This window comes from Rattus rattus, chromosome 11, assembly GCF_011064425.1.
Source record: "Rattus rattus isolate New Zealand chromosome 11, Rrattus_CSIRO_v1, whole genome shotgun sequence".
Classification (NCBI taxonomy): Eukaryota; Metazoa; Chordata; class Mammalia; order Rodentia; family Muridae; genus Rattus; species Rattus rattus.
Genome location: NC_046164.1, coordinates 40,535,493 through 40,551,701, shown reverse-complemented (window position 1 = coordinate 40,551,701; position 16,209 = coordinate 40,535,493). Strand labels below are relative to the sequence as shown.

The following is a 16,209-nucleotide window of genomic DNA, read 5'->3' as shown; positions in this document are numbered from 1 at the left end:
ATTGAATTGCACTTAGGGTTCCAGAGGGCTAGAGTTTATGACATGGCTAAGCTAATGCTTAGTGGCTATTGACTGAGGTAATAATGGAGAACTCACATCCTGACCCACAAGTCAGAGGCAAGCATCACACTGGGCATGGCGTGAGTCTTTTGTAATCTCAACACCTGCTCCCAGTGACACACCTCCTCTACCCAGGCTACATTCTAAATCTTTCTTAGCAATTCCTTCAACTGGGGAAGGAGCATCCAACCATATGAGCCTAGGAGGACATTATCATTCATACCACAGCATATAAAGAAAATACGGTTTTTGACTTGCTCAAGATTCCAAAGGATGTAAAGTCCAAATAGCATGCAGACAGGTCATCTGGAATACAAACTCCTGCCAAGCATCAAAGCCTAATAGAGAAACAGGGAAGAAAAATAAACAACTCAGTGTAATTAGGAGGGTAATTAATCATCTCTACTGGACTGATACATTCTGACATAATTATCTTCTACTAGATCTTACCTCCTCTAGAGTCGCCTATCAACCTGCTGAAATGAAGGTAGAGCTTCCACCATATGAACCTCTGGGACACAAAGCACATAGGAAAAAAAAACAAACAAACAAACAAACAAAAAAAAACCAAAAAAAAAAAAACATTGTCCTTATATTAAAGTCAAGGAATTGATTTAATTTTATCTATTTGACAATTATATATAAAGACTAGATGCTCAGTTGAAATAATACTTTAATTTGAATTTTGCATATTGTTTTGAGAATTTACCATGAGTACTGTATTTGCATCATTTGCAGCCATCTTTCTTCGTCTCCAACTCCCCCTGTGTCCTCACATAGTCACTGGCAAATCCATGCCTTTTTCTATGAACATTACTGTTGCACACATACACTAAAAAAGCAAACAGAATCAGTTGAACACATTGGGAGAATAACATAATGGAAAATATTGAGTTTTAAGTAAATATTAAGTTAATAAAGTTTAATGAATTAAGCTATCGTCTTTAGACGTCTATGTCAGCCATCGGGCACTAAAGAAAATAATATAATCTCATAAAAAACTAAAGGACAAGACAAGCAAGTAAATAAGTGACATTCCAATAAAACCTCAGGGCAAATGGTACTGTCAATACATCCTTGTCACATTTGGCATTTTCCCATTTTCTACATTTAAAATTGGGAGTTATTATTTAATCGTTTTTATTTTCCAAGATGCTTGTGCTTTTAGTGCATTACTTCTATCACAGTTACCAAAAATAATGTCTTGCATAGTTTGCCTTTTGATTCCTACATTTTTTGAAGTTAAATAGGTTAACTAAGGTAGAGCTCTGCTGAGGTCACTTGTCTGTACTATTCCAGTTATTTGTCACCCTGCGTTCCTGGGTCCTTCAGTTCTTATTTTCCTGCTGCTGCTTTGAGCTTCTTGGATTGCTAATAGTTAATAGTTTCTTTGGTGGATAGCAGCTAGAAAAACTTCAGGTTATGGTCTATTACTCATGGTCCTACCATTTATATCCCCAAAGTAGCCCCTGCACCAGTTAGATTCCTGTACGTTGTGATCTGGATATCCCACTCACCTCAGATAAAAAGAAACACTATCGGAAACCTGACCATACTTCGTTCCTTCATGAGTTTGTTTACCGCAAGATAACAGAAATCACCTTTCAGTGTGATGTGCTTGACCTTCTTCATTTCTGATATCTTTCCCCTCTACTTCCTAGTCCTACAGGCTTTGCAGATGTACAGCTCCTCTTTCTGTCCACCACCACATTCAATCGCTTCACTCCCTTTAGTGTGAAGGAATTACCTTATCTCCAACCCTTGAAAATTACCTTTACATAACGCCTTTGCTAGTTTTATTTTATAGTTTGCTTAACAATGCCGAAATAATTTTTAAGAATGCATTCCTTAATAATGTTTGGGGATATTTTTATAAATTAATTAAAGAGACCTTAGTAATACAAATACATTATTTGTCATTAAATATTTTGATGTCAGCACCAACATTATACATGGTTTTTAAGTCCCCACAAAGAGATTGATGCTCATACATGTGTTTAAAATAAATATCCGTAATGCCTTTGCCAGTAGATACTCATTTCCAATTCCTGACAGAAATCCAAAGACGATAATAAACAGTCAGACCTTGACATTATTAAATGATACATGAGACAGTTATGCTAATTTAGCCTTTGACTTATCCATCATTTACCATCCAAAAGTCTCTTTTGAAATAAAATTGCCATTTCGGTACTTTGAAAATGTGACTGGATATACTTTTATTTTTTAAAATAAAGAAGATATACATTCAGAGACGTTGAAAAACAGCATAATCATTATTTGATTTTAAGATGTAAAGGCGAATCAAATATGGACAGTTTTGTTGGAATTGGTTTTATAAAGTATCCTCCACAAACGTTACAGGTAAAAATCACTAGCATTTAGGTTCTTGTCTTATTTTTGTTTTTGATTTTGATCTTGGAGACAGGGTCCCTCTACATACTGCTGGCTGTCCTACAAGTCAGTATGTAGACCAGGCTGGCTTCGAACTCACAGAAATCACCAGCCTCTCCTCCCTAGTGCTGCGATTAAAGGAGTATGCCACTACCCCTGACTATTTTTCAACATGTACAAAGGGCCTATTTTTTTTTAATGTTTTACAGCAAATAATAGTAGTTGTGGTTTATAAAACTGTAGTTTTGGTCACTAGAATAAAAGTAAGGATAAAGACAGAGGGACTTTTCTCAGACTCTTCTGTGCCACATTAGCGGTGGTGTGGACCTGGTTCTCTTTGCTTTGCACAGGTGATCAAGGCAGTGGAAGAAGGCTACCGCCTGCCAAGCCCCATGGATTGTCCTGCTGCCCTCTATCAATTAATGCTGGATTGTTGGCAGAAAGATCGCAACAGCAGGCCCAAGTTTGATGACATAGTCAACATGCTGGATAAGCTGATACGAAACCCAAGTAGTTTGAAGACACTGGTGAATGCGTCAAGCAGGTACAAGGCCAGGCTTGAATAATTTTCCTAAGTATATCCAATCAGGTAGATGTCATAAATATTTTATCTATTCAGTCAGTTAGATATTAATATATGAATCGGTATGTTGTTAGTTTATTTAAGTTGAACCCTCCATAAAGTTTCCCCTTGAAAGAAAATAGGAGTGGGTAATTATACCAGAAAGGACCTTAGCCTAACCTAAGTGGGTAATGTATCAATGTCACGAAAATAAATGCCCAGCTCCATTGAAATAGCATTAGAAAACAGGGGTCAAGTGTGTTTAGAGCATATGTACAGGTAGAGAAATAAGATTATAAGAGGCTAAGGAAGCACTGGTGCATTTTAATCCAGACGTCTAACTGTGATTACCCATAAGCTCTTTAGAATACATTTCCCCAATGCTCATTTACATGTAAGTACACTGTACCATTCAATTTATGAACACTGAAGACTGCAAGGACTCTTTTGACTTTAGCTCCTTGTTTAGAGATATTTGGTTCATCATTTAATATACAGTTGGAAGATTTCAAGCTGATAAATGAATAATCTTCTGGAAATATGTGTCCAAGCCCATAAGCATCATTTCTACTTTTCTGGATTACAATAGGAATACATTTAAATAATATCGAGTATTTGAAAAATATATTTTTCTTGTTATAAGAAAAATATCAAAATGTTCCAACTAATAAAAATCAAGATGGTTCCAAATTATGAATTTTACTAGATTATTACTTTCAGTGTATTTAATGCCATTGTCTGTTTTATACAAGAAAGGAAATCATGCTACTAGCTGATCTGGCTGCCCATTAAAGTGAACTGAATGAAATTGTTTCCTTACAATAAAGTTGCATGAATTCTATGATCTTTAGGCAACATTTATTTACTGGGCAGAAAGCCATTTTAATAAGTCAGAAATGAACCCTCAGAATCTAGAAATGTTCTTTGAATTTTCAAAGCAAATAGCTAAAGCCTATGTCTTCTTAGCAATTATTCCATATGTCACATTCTCAGTAATTACTTTAATATCCCATTTGGTCCTGTACAATATTAAGCCATTCTCTTATTTGTTTATTTACTTGAATGATGTTGAGGTGATTGTCACAAATGAATCTAAGGATTCATTTGATAACAAAAAAAAAAACACTTAATATTCTAAATCATACCGATTTTTCATAATCACCTGTTTTACATTTATATATATACATATATATATATATATATATAATTTTCTTATGTATGGCTTATCCTTTATAGAATTCCACGTTAAGTTTATGCAAACCCTTCAGACAATGTGACTCACTACCCACTGTTGACTACTAATTCTGCAAGGTTTAAGTTCCTCGCTCATTAGACATTCTCATTCATGTCACAAGATGTGATGGGTCTAGTAACAAAATAAAAAATATTTGAATATCTAAAAATTTTAATATTTCATGTTCCTGTTTTCCAAACTCTGTTAGATTGTTCATCATGAGAGTATTCCTCGGACTTGGTTATTTACAAACTTGTGATGTTTCGGGAATTTGTATTTCAAAGTCTATAGTTTACCTGTTTCCTTATTTACATTTACTTTTAATAATTTTATGACACTTTGCCTACGTATCATAGATCAATATACTACATCATTCAACAATTACTCACGTTTTTGGACAGCGCCATCCTGTGAGATAAGATCAGAGATGCAGGTTTATCCATCAGAGCTAGATATTCATCCTTCATGGAGCCAACCCAGGGAGGATGGGAGACTTCAAAAATCAATCATCGTAACAACTTGTATTTGTTTCTGCACTGGAGAATGAGAGTAGAATTCTAGAAAACCCGGAGGCTACAGTATCTGTACAGTAGAGTCATGAAGATGCCATTTTATTAATTTCACATTTTGATCTTAAAATATAACTGCATAGTTTTCTCCTTCCCCTTTCTTTTTTGGCTCCTCCACTGCTCCTGTGTCTCCTGTCTCTCAAATTCTCCAAATTCCTGGCCCCCATTTCTTTAATTATAATTATGCACACACACACACACACACACACACACACACACACACATATATGTATATATATATATCACACATACACACACATATATATGCATATATATGTATATATATGTATATATATCACACATACACACACAAACACACACACACACACACAACACACACACACACACACTAATACTTCTTTGGATAACCAGTTGTTTTTGGACTTAACCCTAAAGAAGAAAGCAAACAAAACAAACAAACAAACAAACAAACAACAACAACATTGGTATCATATTTGTTCAGGTCTTATTTCATCTACTATATCATTTGGAGTTCATGAGTGTAGTTTCCCTGACATTCCTAGGAGATACAGTGTCACAGCAGACTTCCCCATGCTCTGGCCCTTAAAGTATTTCTGTCCCCTCTTCTGCAGTGTTCCTGGAGCTTTAGGTTGAAGATGTGTGATTTGGAGCAGGGCACCATAGGATAACTTATTCTCTGCTTGTTGATCAGTCATGGTCCTTTGTAGTGGTCTCTGATGCAAAGAAGTTTCTTTGATGAAGGAAGAGATCTATACTTCTCTCTGGGTATAAGTTTAGATATTTAGAATGCAGTTAGTACTTATGTGGGTCTAGTAAAGAAACTAGACCCAAGAAAAGTCAAGAAAAGTTGTTAGTATTTCTCCAACATCCATGATGTCACTAGTCCTGAGTTATTATGGAGATTTCTACTATTATTGAAGAAACTTAAATCCAACGAGAGAGGTGTTCGTTGTCACCATGGTGTTTCTAGCACTACTATTCACAGTGGTATTGTGCAATGCTGGACATGATTATAATGCCTGGCTTCATACTTTGGCAGAGTTATTTATTGCTTCCTTCCCTTCGATGCTTGCCTGACAACTTCTGGTATCATAAGCCTTTCAGGCTCATGCTCGATCCTTCAGATTCTGTGCCTGAAGTGCACAGAACCCTTGGCAGTAGCGATTTACGATGATGGTTTCTTGAATTAAGTTGGTAATAAGCAGAATAGAACTGGTCAGATATAAAATGTCTTTTAAGTCATATCGATAATATGTACTATGATAGATGGTGAGGGAAAATGAAAAACAAGAAAGTGTTGAACTATTGTGTCATATGCAATGGGAAGTATTTGAGTAGGAAAAGTTTGTAGCGAAAGTAAGGAATTTTATTCTGGCCATGCTAGACTAAAATTCTTATGAGAAACATGAAAACTGAAGTCAAGTGTATGGATACATGTGAAACCTTAGCTGGAGATTAAAACTTTATGAAATGAATATTATTTAATGACATCAAAAATGAACATAAAAATTATTGCCTTTCTCTTTAGAAAATTTACTAGTTTATTATAATCCCACATTCATAGTCTACGATAAAGGTCTGATTTATTTTTCCCATTTGTATTTTGAATAATGATCATATATCTTCCCTACAACTTAATTTTTGTCCCAAAGATTTGTTGAATTTGACTGAACATTACAAGTACAAATCTAAAAGGGTCAGTTTGTTCCTTCTAATACTCACGTTTTCTGTGTTCTAGGGTATCTACTTTGTTGGCAGAACATGGATCTTTGGGGTCTGGGGCGTACAGATCAGTAGGTGAATGGCTAGAAGCAATCAAAATGGGCCGGTACACAGAGATTTTCATGGAAAACGGATACAGTTCAATGGACGCTGTGGCTCAGGTGACCTTGGAGTGAGTAGTTTTTCTGATAATTTTTACATAGCTGTTGGGGCAAGAAAAGTCTATTCAGACAACAGAGTGGATGCAATCAAGGGAAAACAGTTTACCTGTGCCCATATGTGGCACCTTTCAAAGAAGCCTCATCTTTTTTTAGCCTGTGCTGTTACCAGCTGCATGGTTCCTGCTTCTTGTGTCCAGTATCTTTGCTATTTTGTTCATCAAACAGCACTTGAGAGTTTGGATAATTGGAATTACAATCCTTGGCAAAGTACTGGTACTTTGTGTTGTGAAAAAAAGACGTTTCCTTGAGTTTTTATACTGGTACTTATGTTACATGAATGTAAATATGAAACAAAACAAGCTGTAAGCACAATTGGTGTGGTTAGTCTTGTGTAACAAAAACATAAAAAGATTAAAAAGAAAGAAAAGAAACAGAAGAAAAAGTGAAAGGAAAGGAAAGAAAGAAAGAAAGAAAGGAAGGAAGGAAGGAAGGAAGGAAGGAAGGAAGGAAGAAAGGGAGAAAGGAAGGAGGGAGGGAGGGAAGGAAGGAAAGGGAAAGAAAGGAAAGAAAGAAGAAAAGGAAGGAAGGAAGAAAGGAAGGAAGAAAATGAAAGGCAGAAAGAAAGGTTACCAAATGACAAAATGTCAGCTTTCAACAGTGAATACTTCCCAGGTAACAGCTCCAATAAAGTTTTCTTGGCAGGAATTTCATTTAATATTTACATGGTGCACCTTCTGTTCCTGAGGTCTGAGAATATGTTAGACCCTGCCTATGATGTATTGTTATTTGGTACAATCTCAGTGAAACCAATTGTGCCCATTTCTGTTTGCACGTTTAAGATACAATTTATCAAATCCTATTAAATAAAAATTACTAGAGCTAAATATTGAATTCTTTAAGATTGTAAGTCATTTGTACTTTATTATATACTCTTCATGTGTAATTATTTTAGCCTAATTGTTACTTGTGAAAATTAATTGTTCTATTATGGGTCCATCTAGAGTTCACCTAAAGGAATAATGTTTTAACCTGTGCGAATATTACTGACTTCAAATGACCTGCAAATTCAAAGGTTAAAATATTGTTATAAGGACTTTAAAGTATTAGGATGCTCTAAGTCACAAAGCCACTGTCCGCCCTCCATCCTTTCATGTAAAATACTGAGAGGTTCTCCAGACATTCCTACCTACCATTCTGGCATTCATGACTCATTGAATTCACTGCTCATCCCCATGAAAGGTAACAGGGTACCATTTATTAATATCACAGCCTCAGCACCATCTTCCTTTGTACTGATCACTAAATGGATATAAAATCACAACCACCAGGTTGATTTCCTATTATTTAGTCTCATTCTTACAGCTATTCCTAAATCACATCTTCTTGAATCCATGAATGTTCTGCCCACTATTTCTTTGATGCTCAAGAATCTAATCTGTGCTGTATTTAAAACAGTATACTAAAAAAAAATCCTAATGATTTAAAACTATTTTTACATAATTACTATTTAATTTTTTCAGTAAAAATGGTCATTTTAATTTATTAAAGTCATTTGTCATTTTATATTAAAATGATACTGTAGGTATTTCTTCTACCCTATGTCAGATTACTTGTACATATACAATAAAATTATTTGCATTAAACGACGTCTCTGTTTTTATTAAGAGAGTACGTGGTCGTATGTTTAGTTAGAACTATGGCACTTTTATTTATCCCTTCACAGACAATACGAAAATATTAAGTTATTTATTTCATATTCTAAAATTTATTTTGCTGTGTGTGGGTGTTATCTTCCTGTGATTGCTTTATTTCCTGGGGACCTCAAAAATGATAGGAATATGTTTAGTATTATTGTACTCTGTTTATACTTCTGTTTTAATTCTTTCCTATTTATTTCTGTAACCTCCTGACTCTCTTTAGTATGTGTGTACTTTCTCAAGATGGAAGATGCTCCTCTGTCTCTTTAAATATGTTCTTCTCTTGTTGAACTGCCCTTCAATTTACCTTTCAAATCATTTACAGGGAACAGTAAAGTGAAATAATGTTGTCTTTTATAAATTGCTTCAAATTCCTTGTCATTACCGTGATCCTTACTGGGAATCGGGCATGCTAACTCCATTCCCCAAAGAGATCAATTTTTTGGAAGAGCTTGAAATTATTTTGAGCACAACCTGTTGTTCATAGTGATTTTTTATAATCACAGTATCTGTAATTAATAGGATATATTTATCAAGCCATTATTTAAAGTAAAACACACACTAAGGAATCATTAGTTTCTCCTTGGTCAAGGACTAATAAAAATGACTTGTATAGTTATTTGACCTTAACCCAGAAAAATAAAGTAAAGTGGCCCACTGTTGATAAATAACACAAAAGAAATGGAGTAGCCACACAATTTGGGGACATGCTCTTGAAACTACCTGACCATAACTTGTATACCTAGTCACTGTCCAATATCTAAATATTAGTTGTATGAATCTTTGAAAAGATTACAATAAGATAATACAATATTATTCTTAGAAGCCAAATGGGACTGCACATTCTTGGTGTGTAAATGCTTATAAAAAATGTTAAAACAACCAAAAACCAAATGCACAAAATATTATACATATGAAATATATTTCAGTGATAACAAGTTTGGATGTATACGAGCTGTGTAAAATAAAACTGTCCCAACGATAACCATTGGCTAAAAGCCACCTTCATGTGGGTTATTATGCTACCAACTACTTGCAAGTACATGTATTAGGAATAAGAACTTGAGTGTCTTGAAGTAAAGTATAAGAGTAGCTTCTAACTTTAGATGCTTGTGCCTTCTGTCTATCTTCTGTTCCCAAACTATGCTATTCTGTCTGTACACAGTAATCATATTTGAATAACCATAGCTGGAGAAATGGCAAAGCTCTCCTATCATATGTAAGTAACATGAGTTACTGTTGCCAAGGGAAACTGAGCTGGAGGCAAGTAGTAAGTTGAAGCCAAAGATTTCAAGTAAGGAAACGGGGAAAGGGGACGACATTTCAAATGTAAATAAATAAAATAGCCAATTTAAAGAAAAAAAAAGATTTCAAGTAAGGGCATGATCAAAGCTTTTTTTAAAAATTTCTTTCCTGGCCAGTGCTCTCAATGCTTGGTTATTTAGTAAATGAGGAAAGTCCAGTGACTTTAAGCATTATAATAATTTTATGAAAGCAGAATAGATTGCTAAAGCAGCTATATGGATAGAGTCTATGATATTAAAACAACAGTTTTCCAAATACGGAACCCAAAGTTGTGTAGTCTAAGACAAATAGCCTCATTAACATGCAAAGAAAGTCATTATACGTAATGTACGACGTTCTCAAAGCAAGCATAGGAGAGCTTGCTATTCTCTGTGCTCCATGCAGTTAAGCTAAATTTCTGAAAGCCTGTTTTGTTGTTGTTGTTGTTGTTGTTGTTGTTGATGATGATGTTGTTGTTAACAAAGTCTCATCTCTACAAAGCAATTGAATCTTCTCTTGATAAATATATTTAGCTTGCACAGACCTCATAAGTGACTACTGAGGATTTTTATAATAACACAGGAAAAAAGCTGACATCACAAGGCTCCATGATAAAACTGAGAAGGCAAAATTTTAGGAAGTTGAGCGAATATTCATTACTCTCCCATGCCCCTTCTACTACGCAGCTAGTGATGGAATGTAATTCCCACTGACATGACAACAAGACATATAAAACACAATGGAGAAAGAACAAAGATCTCTCTCTCTCTCCCTCTCTTTCTCTCTCTCTCTCTCTCTCTCTCTCTCTCTCTCTCTCACACACACACACACACACACACATCACTGTATTCTAAGTAATCAGGAGAGTGGCTCCATATATCGCAGCTAGTTCTTACTTAGTTTATCCTACTACGTCAACCTCACAATGAAGTATGAGTGTATTCCATGAAACAATATCTGAAAAGATGTTGACATGTGATCACAGCAATGGCATCACATTCAGTTACAGATCTTCTGAAACCTGCCATGTCAGGTCAATCTATTGCAGTCCCCTAGGTCTCTTTCTCATCATGTTTAACCATGTAAGTCTGTGTTTAAGGGTACTGTGTCTGCACGAGAAACAGCCCTAAGTGTTTTTCAGATAACAAGTGGTCACAAAGCAATTAGTGTAGTGTATATTAAGGGGATATATCTAAAACTCTCAAGACATGGCATGACCTAGGTGCCAAGCAAAATAAGAAAAATACTGTACTCTTTACCATCAGAAAATAATTTCTTTCCAGGAATCGTTGAACACAAATAGAACCAATTCAGTGTTACACACAACGTAACAATAAATAAAGACAAAATATTAGAAAGATTACCTTTCTAATATTTCTGATTAATTCCACAAATCTGCCCACTTTATATATGTAGGATGCTTGAAAGTAGAAACTGTTATGATTATTCGTTATGGCTTGTTGCATAAATCACTTTCTGAGCAATCATAAAGCAGTCACATAAAGGGTAGGCATCTTATAATCCAATCTCGGGGCCAGAGACAGGCAAATCAGAGATAACTCACTGGCCAGCCAGTCTGTCTGCAGCAGGAAGTCTGTCTAGATTCAGTAATAGATGCTGTCTCAGTGAATAAATGAATGAATACACGAATATAAATGAGCTAGAAAAGCTCTTGAGAAAACCATCCAGATGTCAGCCTCTGGTACCCACATACGGTCTACACAGTTGAGAACATTTATGCGTACACCACAAGCACACACTCAGGCACTCCACACTCATGCACACATAAATACTCACAGTAGGAAAAAAACAAAAAAGCTATCGGAAATTGTGAAACATGTGAGACAAAACTACCTAACAATATTTTAATGCATTTGTCGATATGGGAAAAAAAGATATCTAAGCTTCAACTAATTTTCTAAAACACAAATGTAACTCTCATAGAGAGTGTCTGAGAACATTTAAATTGCCTAGATAGTTATTCTCTCTTGTTCTTGGAAAATCATACTATGAATATTTCTATTACGAACATATTTAACTGATTTGGTTTCTCTGTATATCACACTCATAACTTCTAGATTGACAAATCATATTTTATAAAATACCATCAATGTGCATTTAATGTGTAATTTTTATGATATTTTTTAACTCCATTTTGAAATTATTTTATCTCTTAGGAAATAAGAGGACATGGGAAAAAGGGAGAGAAAGGCAAAGGATGGTGAAAAATAATTTCAATACTCTGTCCATATGCATATGTGTGCAGAATCGTCAGATAATACACTGATGTGGACAAACTATTGTTTGTGTTTTAAAGTATAAAGATTAGGACAAATTTATTTACAATCTGTTTGTATGAAATTTTCTAGTCAAGTATGATTCTATGCTCCTATAATTCTAACACTTGAAAAGAAAAATTAATTGTGACTTTTATAAACACAAACTCTGTACCCGTATTCAGGAGCCAAAGGCAATCCTCCAAAAGATTAATTTTTTTTAGCATAAGATACTTTTTATATTAACATATTGGATTCTTTTGTGATCAATTAATTTTGGAGAAATAATCACCTATAAAAACAGTCAAACAAGTGAATGAATCACAAAATGAGAATACAGTGCAAATGTGTATTCACACACACAAACACCTCCAAATTAAAGTGGCCTTATGTGTGAAAAGTCCATTTCATTTGAGTTGGAAAATCAATACATTTTGGTTTGAAGTCAGTTGGAGTAAACAGTGACAGTTATGGTAAACATTATTTCTACTCGAGTAACTATGAATTATGAAACTTGAATACATATGTTACTTAAATAAAGAAATGTCTCTCAGGACTTGGAGTTTATCTCTTAGGATTTCACTATGAAGATGACAGATTTAAAATATAATTTTTAGTGCAAAAAATATTTTTACTATGGGTTGATTAGTTCCAAGCTCAAAGTTTAATTCTTTATCCCTAGGATGTGTTCTATACTTGCTCATAAACACCCATAGATATTCATATTTCACAATTTTTCATGAAATATATAAAATAATTATAATTGCCTGGAAATGTAAATTATGTTAAAAAATAGATCATCATGAAACTTCCGTGAAAACAGCAACAAAACATGTTTGGTTCTTTTGGGACTTTACGCATTCAATATTTACACAGTTTCCTCTTTTATACATAAGTTAATTTTTGTATTTAGTGTGAAATGTTTTCCAAAATCACACCCCCAAGTAATGAGAAATCTGAGTGTGAATTTCATAGTTAGGTACCTGTTTTTCCTCAGTTGTGAACTGTTGTGCTCTAAAGCCAAGTGATTTAAATTTTCCAAATCTGTGTCTACTTACCCATAAAGTAAAACTATTAAAAATGCTGTGTTTCTTTGATAGGCCTTTGTAGTATGAAGAGGCTGAAAGCTTATTAATTATCATCAGTTGTTCTTATGTTTAATGATGTGACTCTTAACATGGAGAGAATTTCCATTAGTAATTCATCACTGTCTGAAGAACTTTATCGCCTCATAATCAGGCGTCAGTCCCTTTTACTCTGCTATCTATTCAGCAAAAACCAGGACATCTGCTAAGTAACCTGCAATACGTAGAATAGTCATCTAACAGCATAGACTCACCTAGTCAATGGGCAAGCTTGCTAATGCCAATTTAATTGTAAGAAAAATAAAACTAAATTGAAATAAAGTCTTTTTCTTTGTACTTTAGTCTCCAATTTTTCTATTACTATCATAACAATGGTGACTTTATTTCCAAGTGGATTTTTATTAAATCTATGTTTTGTTGATGATTCCTGTCCAAAACACATCAGCCATTATTATCCATATATTGTTCAATGAGATCTTGTAATTAATATTTAATAGCCACATTGGAAAAAAAATAAGTATATCACTGTCATAAGAACCAGTTGCATTTTTTTTGTTTTTCTTTTCTCATTTCCTAAATCTCTCATAAGAAATTCAGAAAACACAAAAGGGACAAAAAATATGAAGTTTTCTTAGTAGATGACCCTTTCCAAAAATGACAAAGTTGGAGCCAAGGCTATTCAGTCTTCTTGCTAAGTGATACCTTTGTACCTGAAACTCCTATGTTTACCCAACATGATCTCATTGTCATTGTCTTTTATTGCACTGATATCTATGAAAATTATAGGTAAGACATCGATGACAAAAACTTTCCTTTGTAAGACCAATGTCTTTGGCAAGGTCATTTCTTGAAGAAATATATGTTAGACATATTTGTCATTTAGCATTTTGAATTATAAATGCTAAGTTTTCCTGGAATCAGATCATTTAGAATCCATTTTTTAAGATATCATGAAATCTTAGTGTAGAAATTAAGAAATGTAGAATGTAGAGAAAACATTTTACAATTTCTTTTGAACAATAATTTTTTATCATAGAAAAACAATCTAGGTTTAAATTTTTTATTGATAGCATGTAGTCTTCCAAATTCTCTAAATGTCAGAAAAAAAGTAAAGCTTATGTGTGATTCGCTAAAAGATGAAAGTGTAGCACTTTGAATTCAAACTAAAATATGATGCAGAATATTGTGAGGAAAGCACCATTGTAATGATTACTGCCTGGGTGTCTGTCATGTATAATGGCTGCATGGGATTAGAGAGTCTTTTAAAATGCTTGGTCCTCAATTCACAAGGCGTAATACTTTAAATTGTGTTTTATATTTCTTTTAGCAAAGATAATGTTTGATGTGATTTTAAAGATCACATTTTCAATACTGTTCAATGAAATTGTACCCATCAAATTTAGTATTTATTGATAAACTATATAAACATTCATTTTTCATCACTATGTACCATTTAAATAACGATTGTCATCTGTGGGAATAAATGTACATTTTCTTTGGCTGCAAGGAGATTCTTTCTTTCAAGGAACAATTTTAGAGCCCACCTTTGAGAACTGGACTGTAAATATCTAAACATATCTCTACTTTATGACTAATTCCTACAAGACCTTTTTCTCTGGGCCAGCGTGAGATGTTGAGGTGTGCTACAAATTGAGTCAATACATGCATCCAATGTGTGCTCTCTTCATGCAGGGATTTGAGACGCCTGGGAGTGACTCTGGTCGGTCACCAGAAGAAGATCATGAACAGCCTTCAAGAGATGAAGGTGCAGCTGGTAAACGGGACGGTGCCAGTGTGACCTGCACACGGGTCACTTCTCCAAGTGAACAACTCTGCACTTTGTAAACAGCCCTGAGATTTATTTTAACAGAGAAAGGGAAATGGGTGATTCCTAAACCTTTGAAGGCACTTGTCTCATCCTTTGAACTTATAATCAATATTTTACTAAAATCTCCAGATCTTCCTCTTAATGTCTTCATTTTTTTCACGATGCAAATGTAACCTGCGAAGAGAGCTAACATGAGAAACAACATCCTATAAAAACATACTAACTAAATCTTTCTCCACTTCTTCCATGGAATCTTGTACATGAAATATATCAAGACACAGAACCTATAGAGACTGTTAAGGCAGCCCCTTTCAAAACTTCCAGGGATCGACTTGAAAGGAAAAGTTTTAAAGCCATGTGTGGGCAAAGAAAAGCTGCATTTTACTGACGTTTACTTCGAGTTTTAATTGTCTGCATAAGTGTATTGGAGAGCAATATGATTAGATTATTTCTTAAATACAGTTTGTAATTTAAAATGGAATTACATGTTGTTAAGTTATAGAAAATAGTTTATAGACATGTTGCCCGGTCAAGGAAAAGTTCAGCACAGGGTGTATATTTATTTTTCTGTGTTATATAATTTACTTTTAGTTGCACTTCTAGAGAGTATTAGGCAATGAATGTGTATAGACTGTATAGTTTGCAATATACCGAGGAATGGACTTAAATTGGAATTGTATGTGTATGTGTGTGTATGTGTGTATGTGTGAGTGTGTTTGAATATGTAGATGGTATTGTTCTGCTTGCCTTTTGGATAGGGTTTTAATTTTGGCCTCATACAGCAAAGGGTGTTCTAGACTATATTATGGGTAAGAGGAATAGGAAGCCTTAGACCAAATTTCCATTCAAGTAGGTGTCCTTTCTCTCATTTTGAAAGCAACTAATTAGTTTATTTAAACAGCTAATGCCTCTAGATTAAATTCCCTTTGGATTTTACACATGCCCAACCTATGAGTGATAAAGAAGTTCTCGCCATTAATCTTTCATGTGTCTTCCAAATTCCACCTTTCAAAGTTCCTGAAAATATCTTCTCAAGCTGACACAAAGGGCACATGTGTCATAGAATGTAGAGAGTTGTGATTGTACTGGCATCTGTGAAATCTCCCTGCATGCCTAACCATTTGTAGTCACTCCCCTTATGACTCATTCACAGAGAGTTTAATACTAAGACAGCATTAAAAAGTGAAGTAAAAAATGTTTTGCTCAGAATTTTCTGTTTGAACTTTGTTTCTCCTTGATAACAGTTTGTGCACATCTTGTCCTCCATTACAGTGAATATGTTTGGAAAAACCAATGGGGAGTATTTTAAAAATTAGAATTTTTAGGTAGTTTACAATAGTCCTTCAGTATATTTT

General features: G+C 34.3%; 1 protein-coding gene across 8 annotated transcripts in view; it reads left to right on the top strand.

Moving 5' to 3' along the window:
- Positions 1 to 15,950, top strand: part of Epha5 (EPH receptor A5) — a 353,750-nt gene extending 337,800 nt beyond the window's left edge. For 6 of the 8 annotated variants that reach the window (XM_032917099.1, XM_032917097.1, XM_032917098.1 and 3 more), the window contains 3 exons: positions 2,805 to 2,998; positions 6,540 to 6,695; positions 14,719 to 15,950. In XM_032917099.1, the coding sequence (XP_032772990.1) occupies positions 2,805 to 2,998; positions 6,540 to 6,695; positions 14,719 to 14,824 (456 nt within the window). In that variant the 3' untranslated portion in view covers positions 14,825 to 15,950. Of the gene's footprint in view, positions 1 to 2,804; positions 2,999 to 6,539; positions 7,057 to 14,718 lie in introns of those variants that run through there. The other 2 variants (XM_032917101.1, XM_032917103.1) reach the window with 1 other exon arrangement.
- The last annotated feature ends 259 nt before the right edge of the window (positions 15,951 to 16,209 follow it).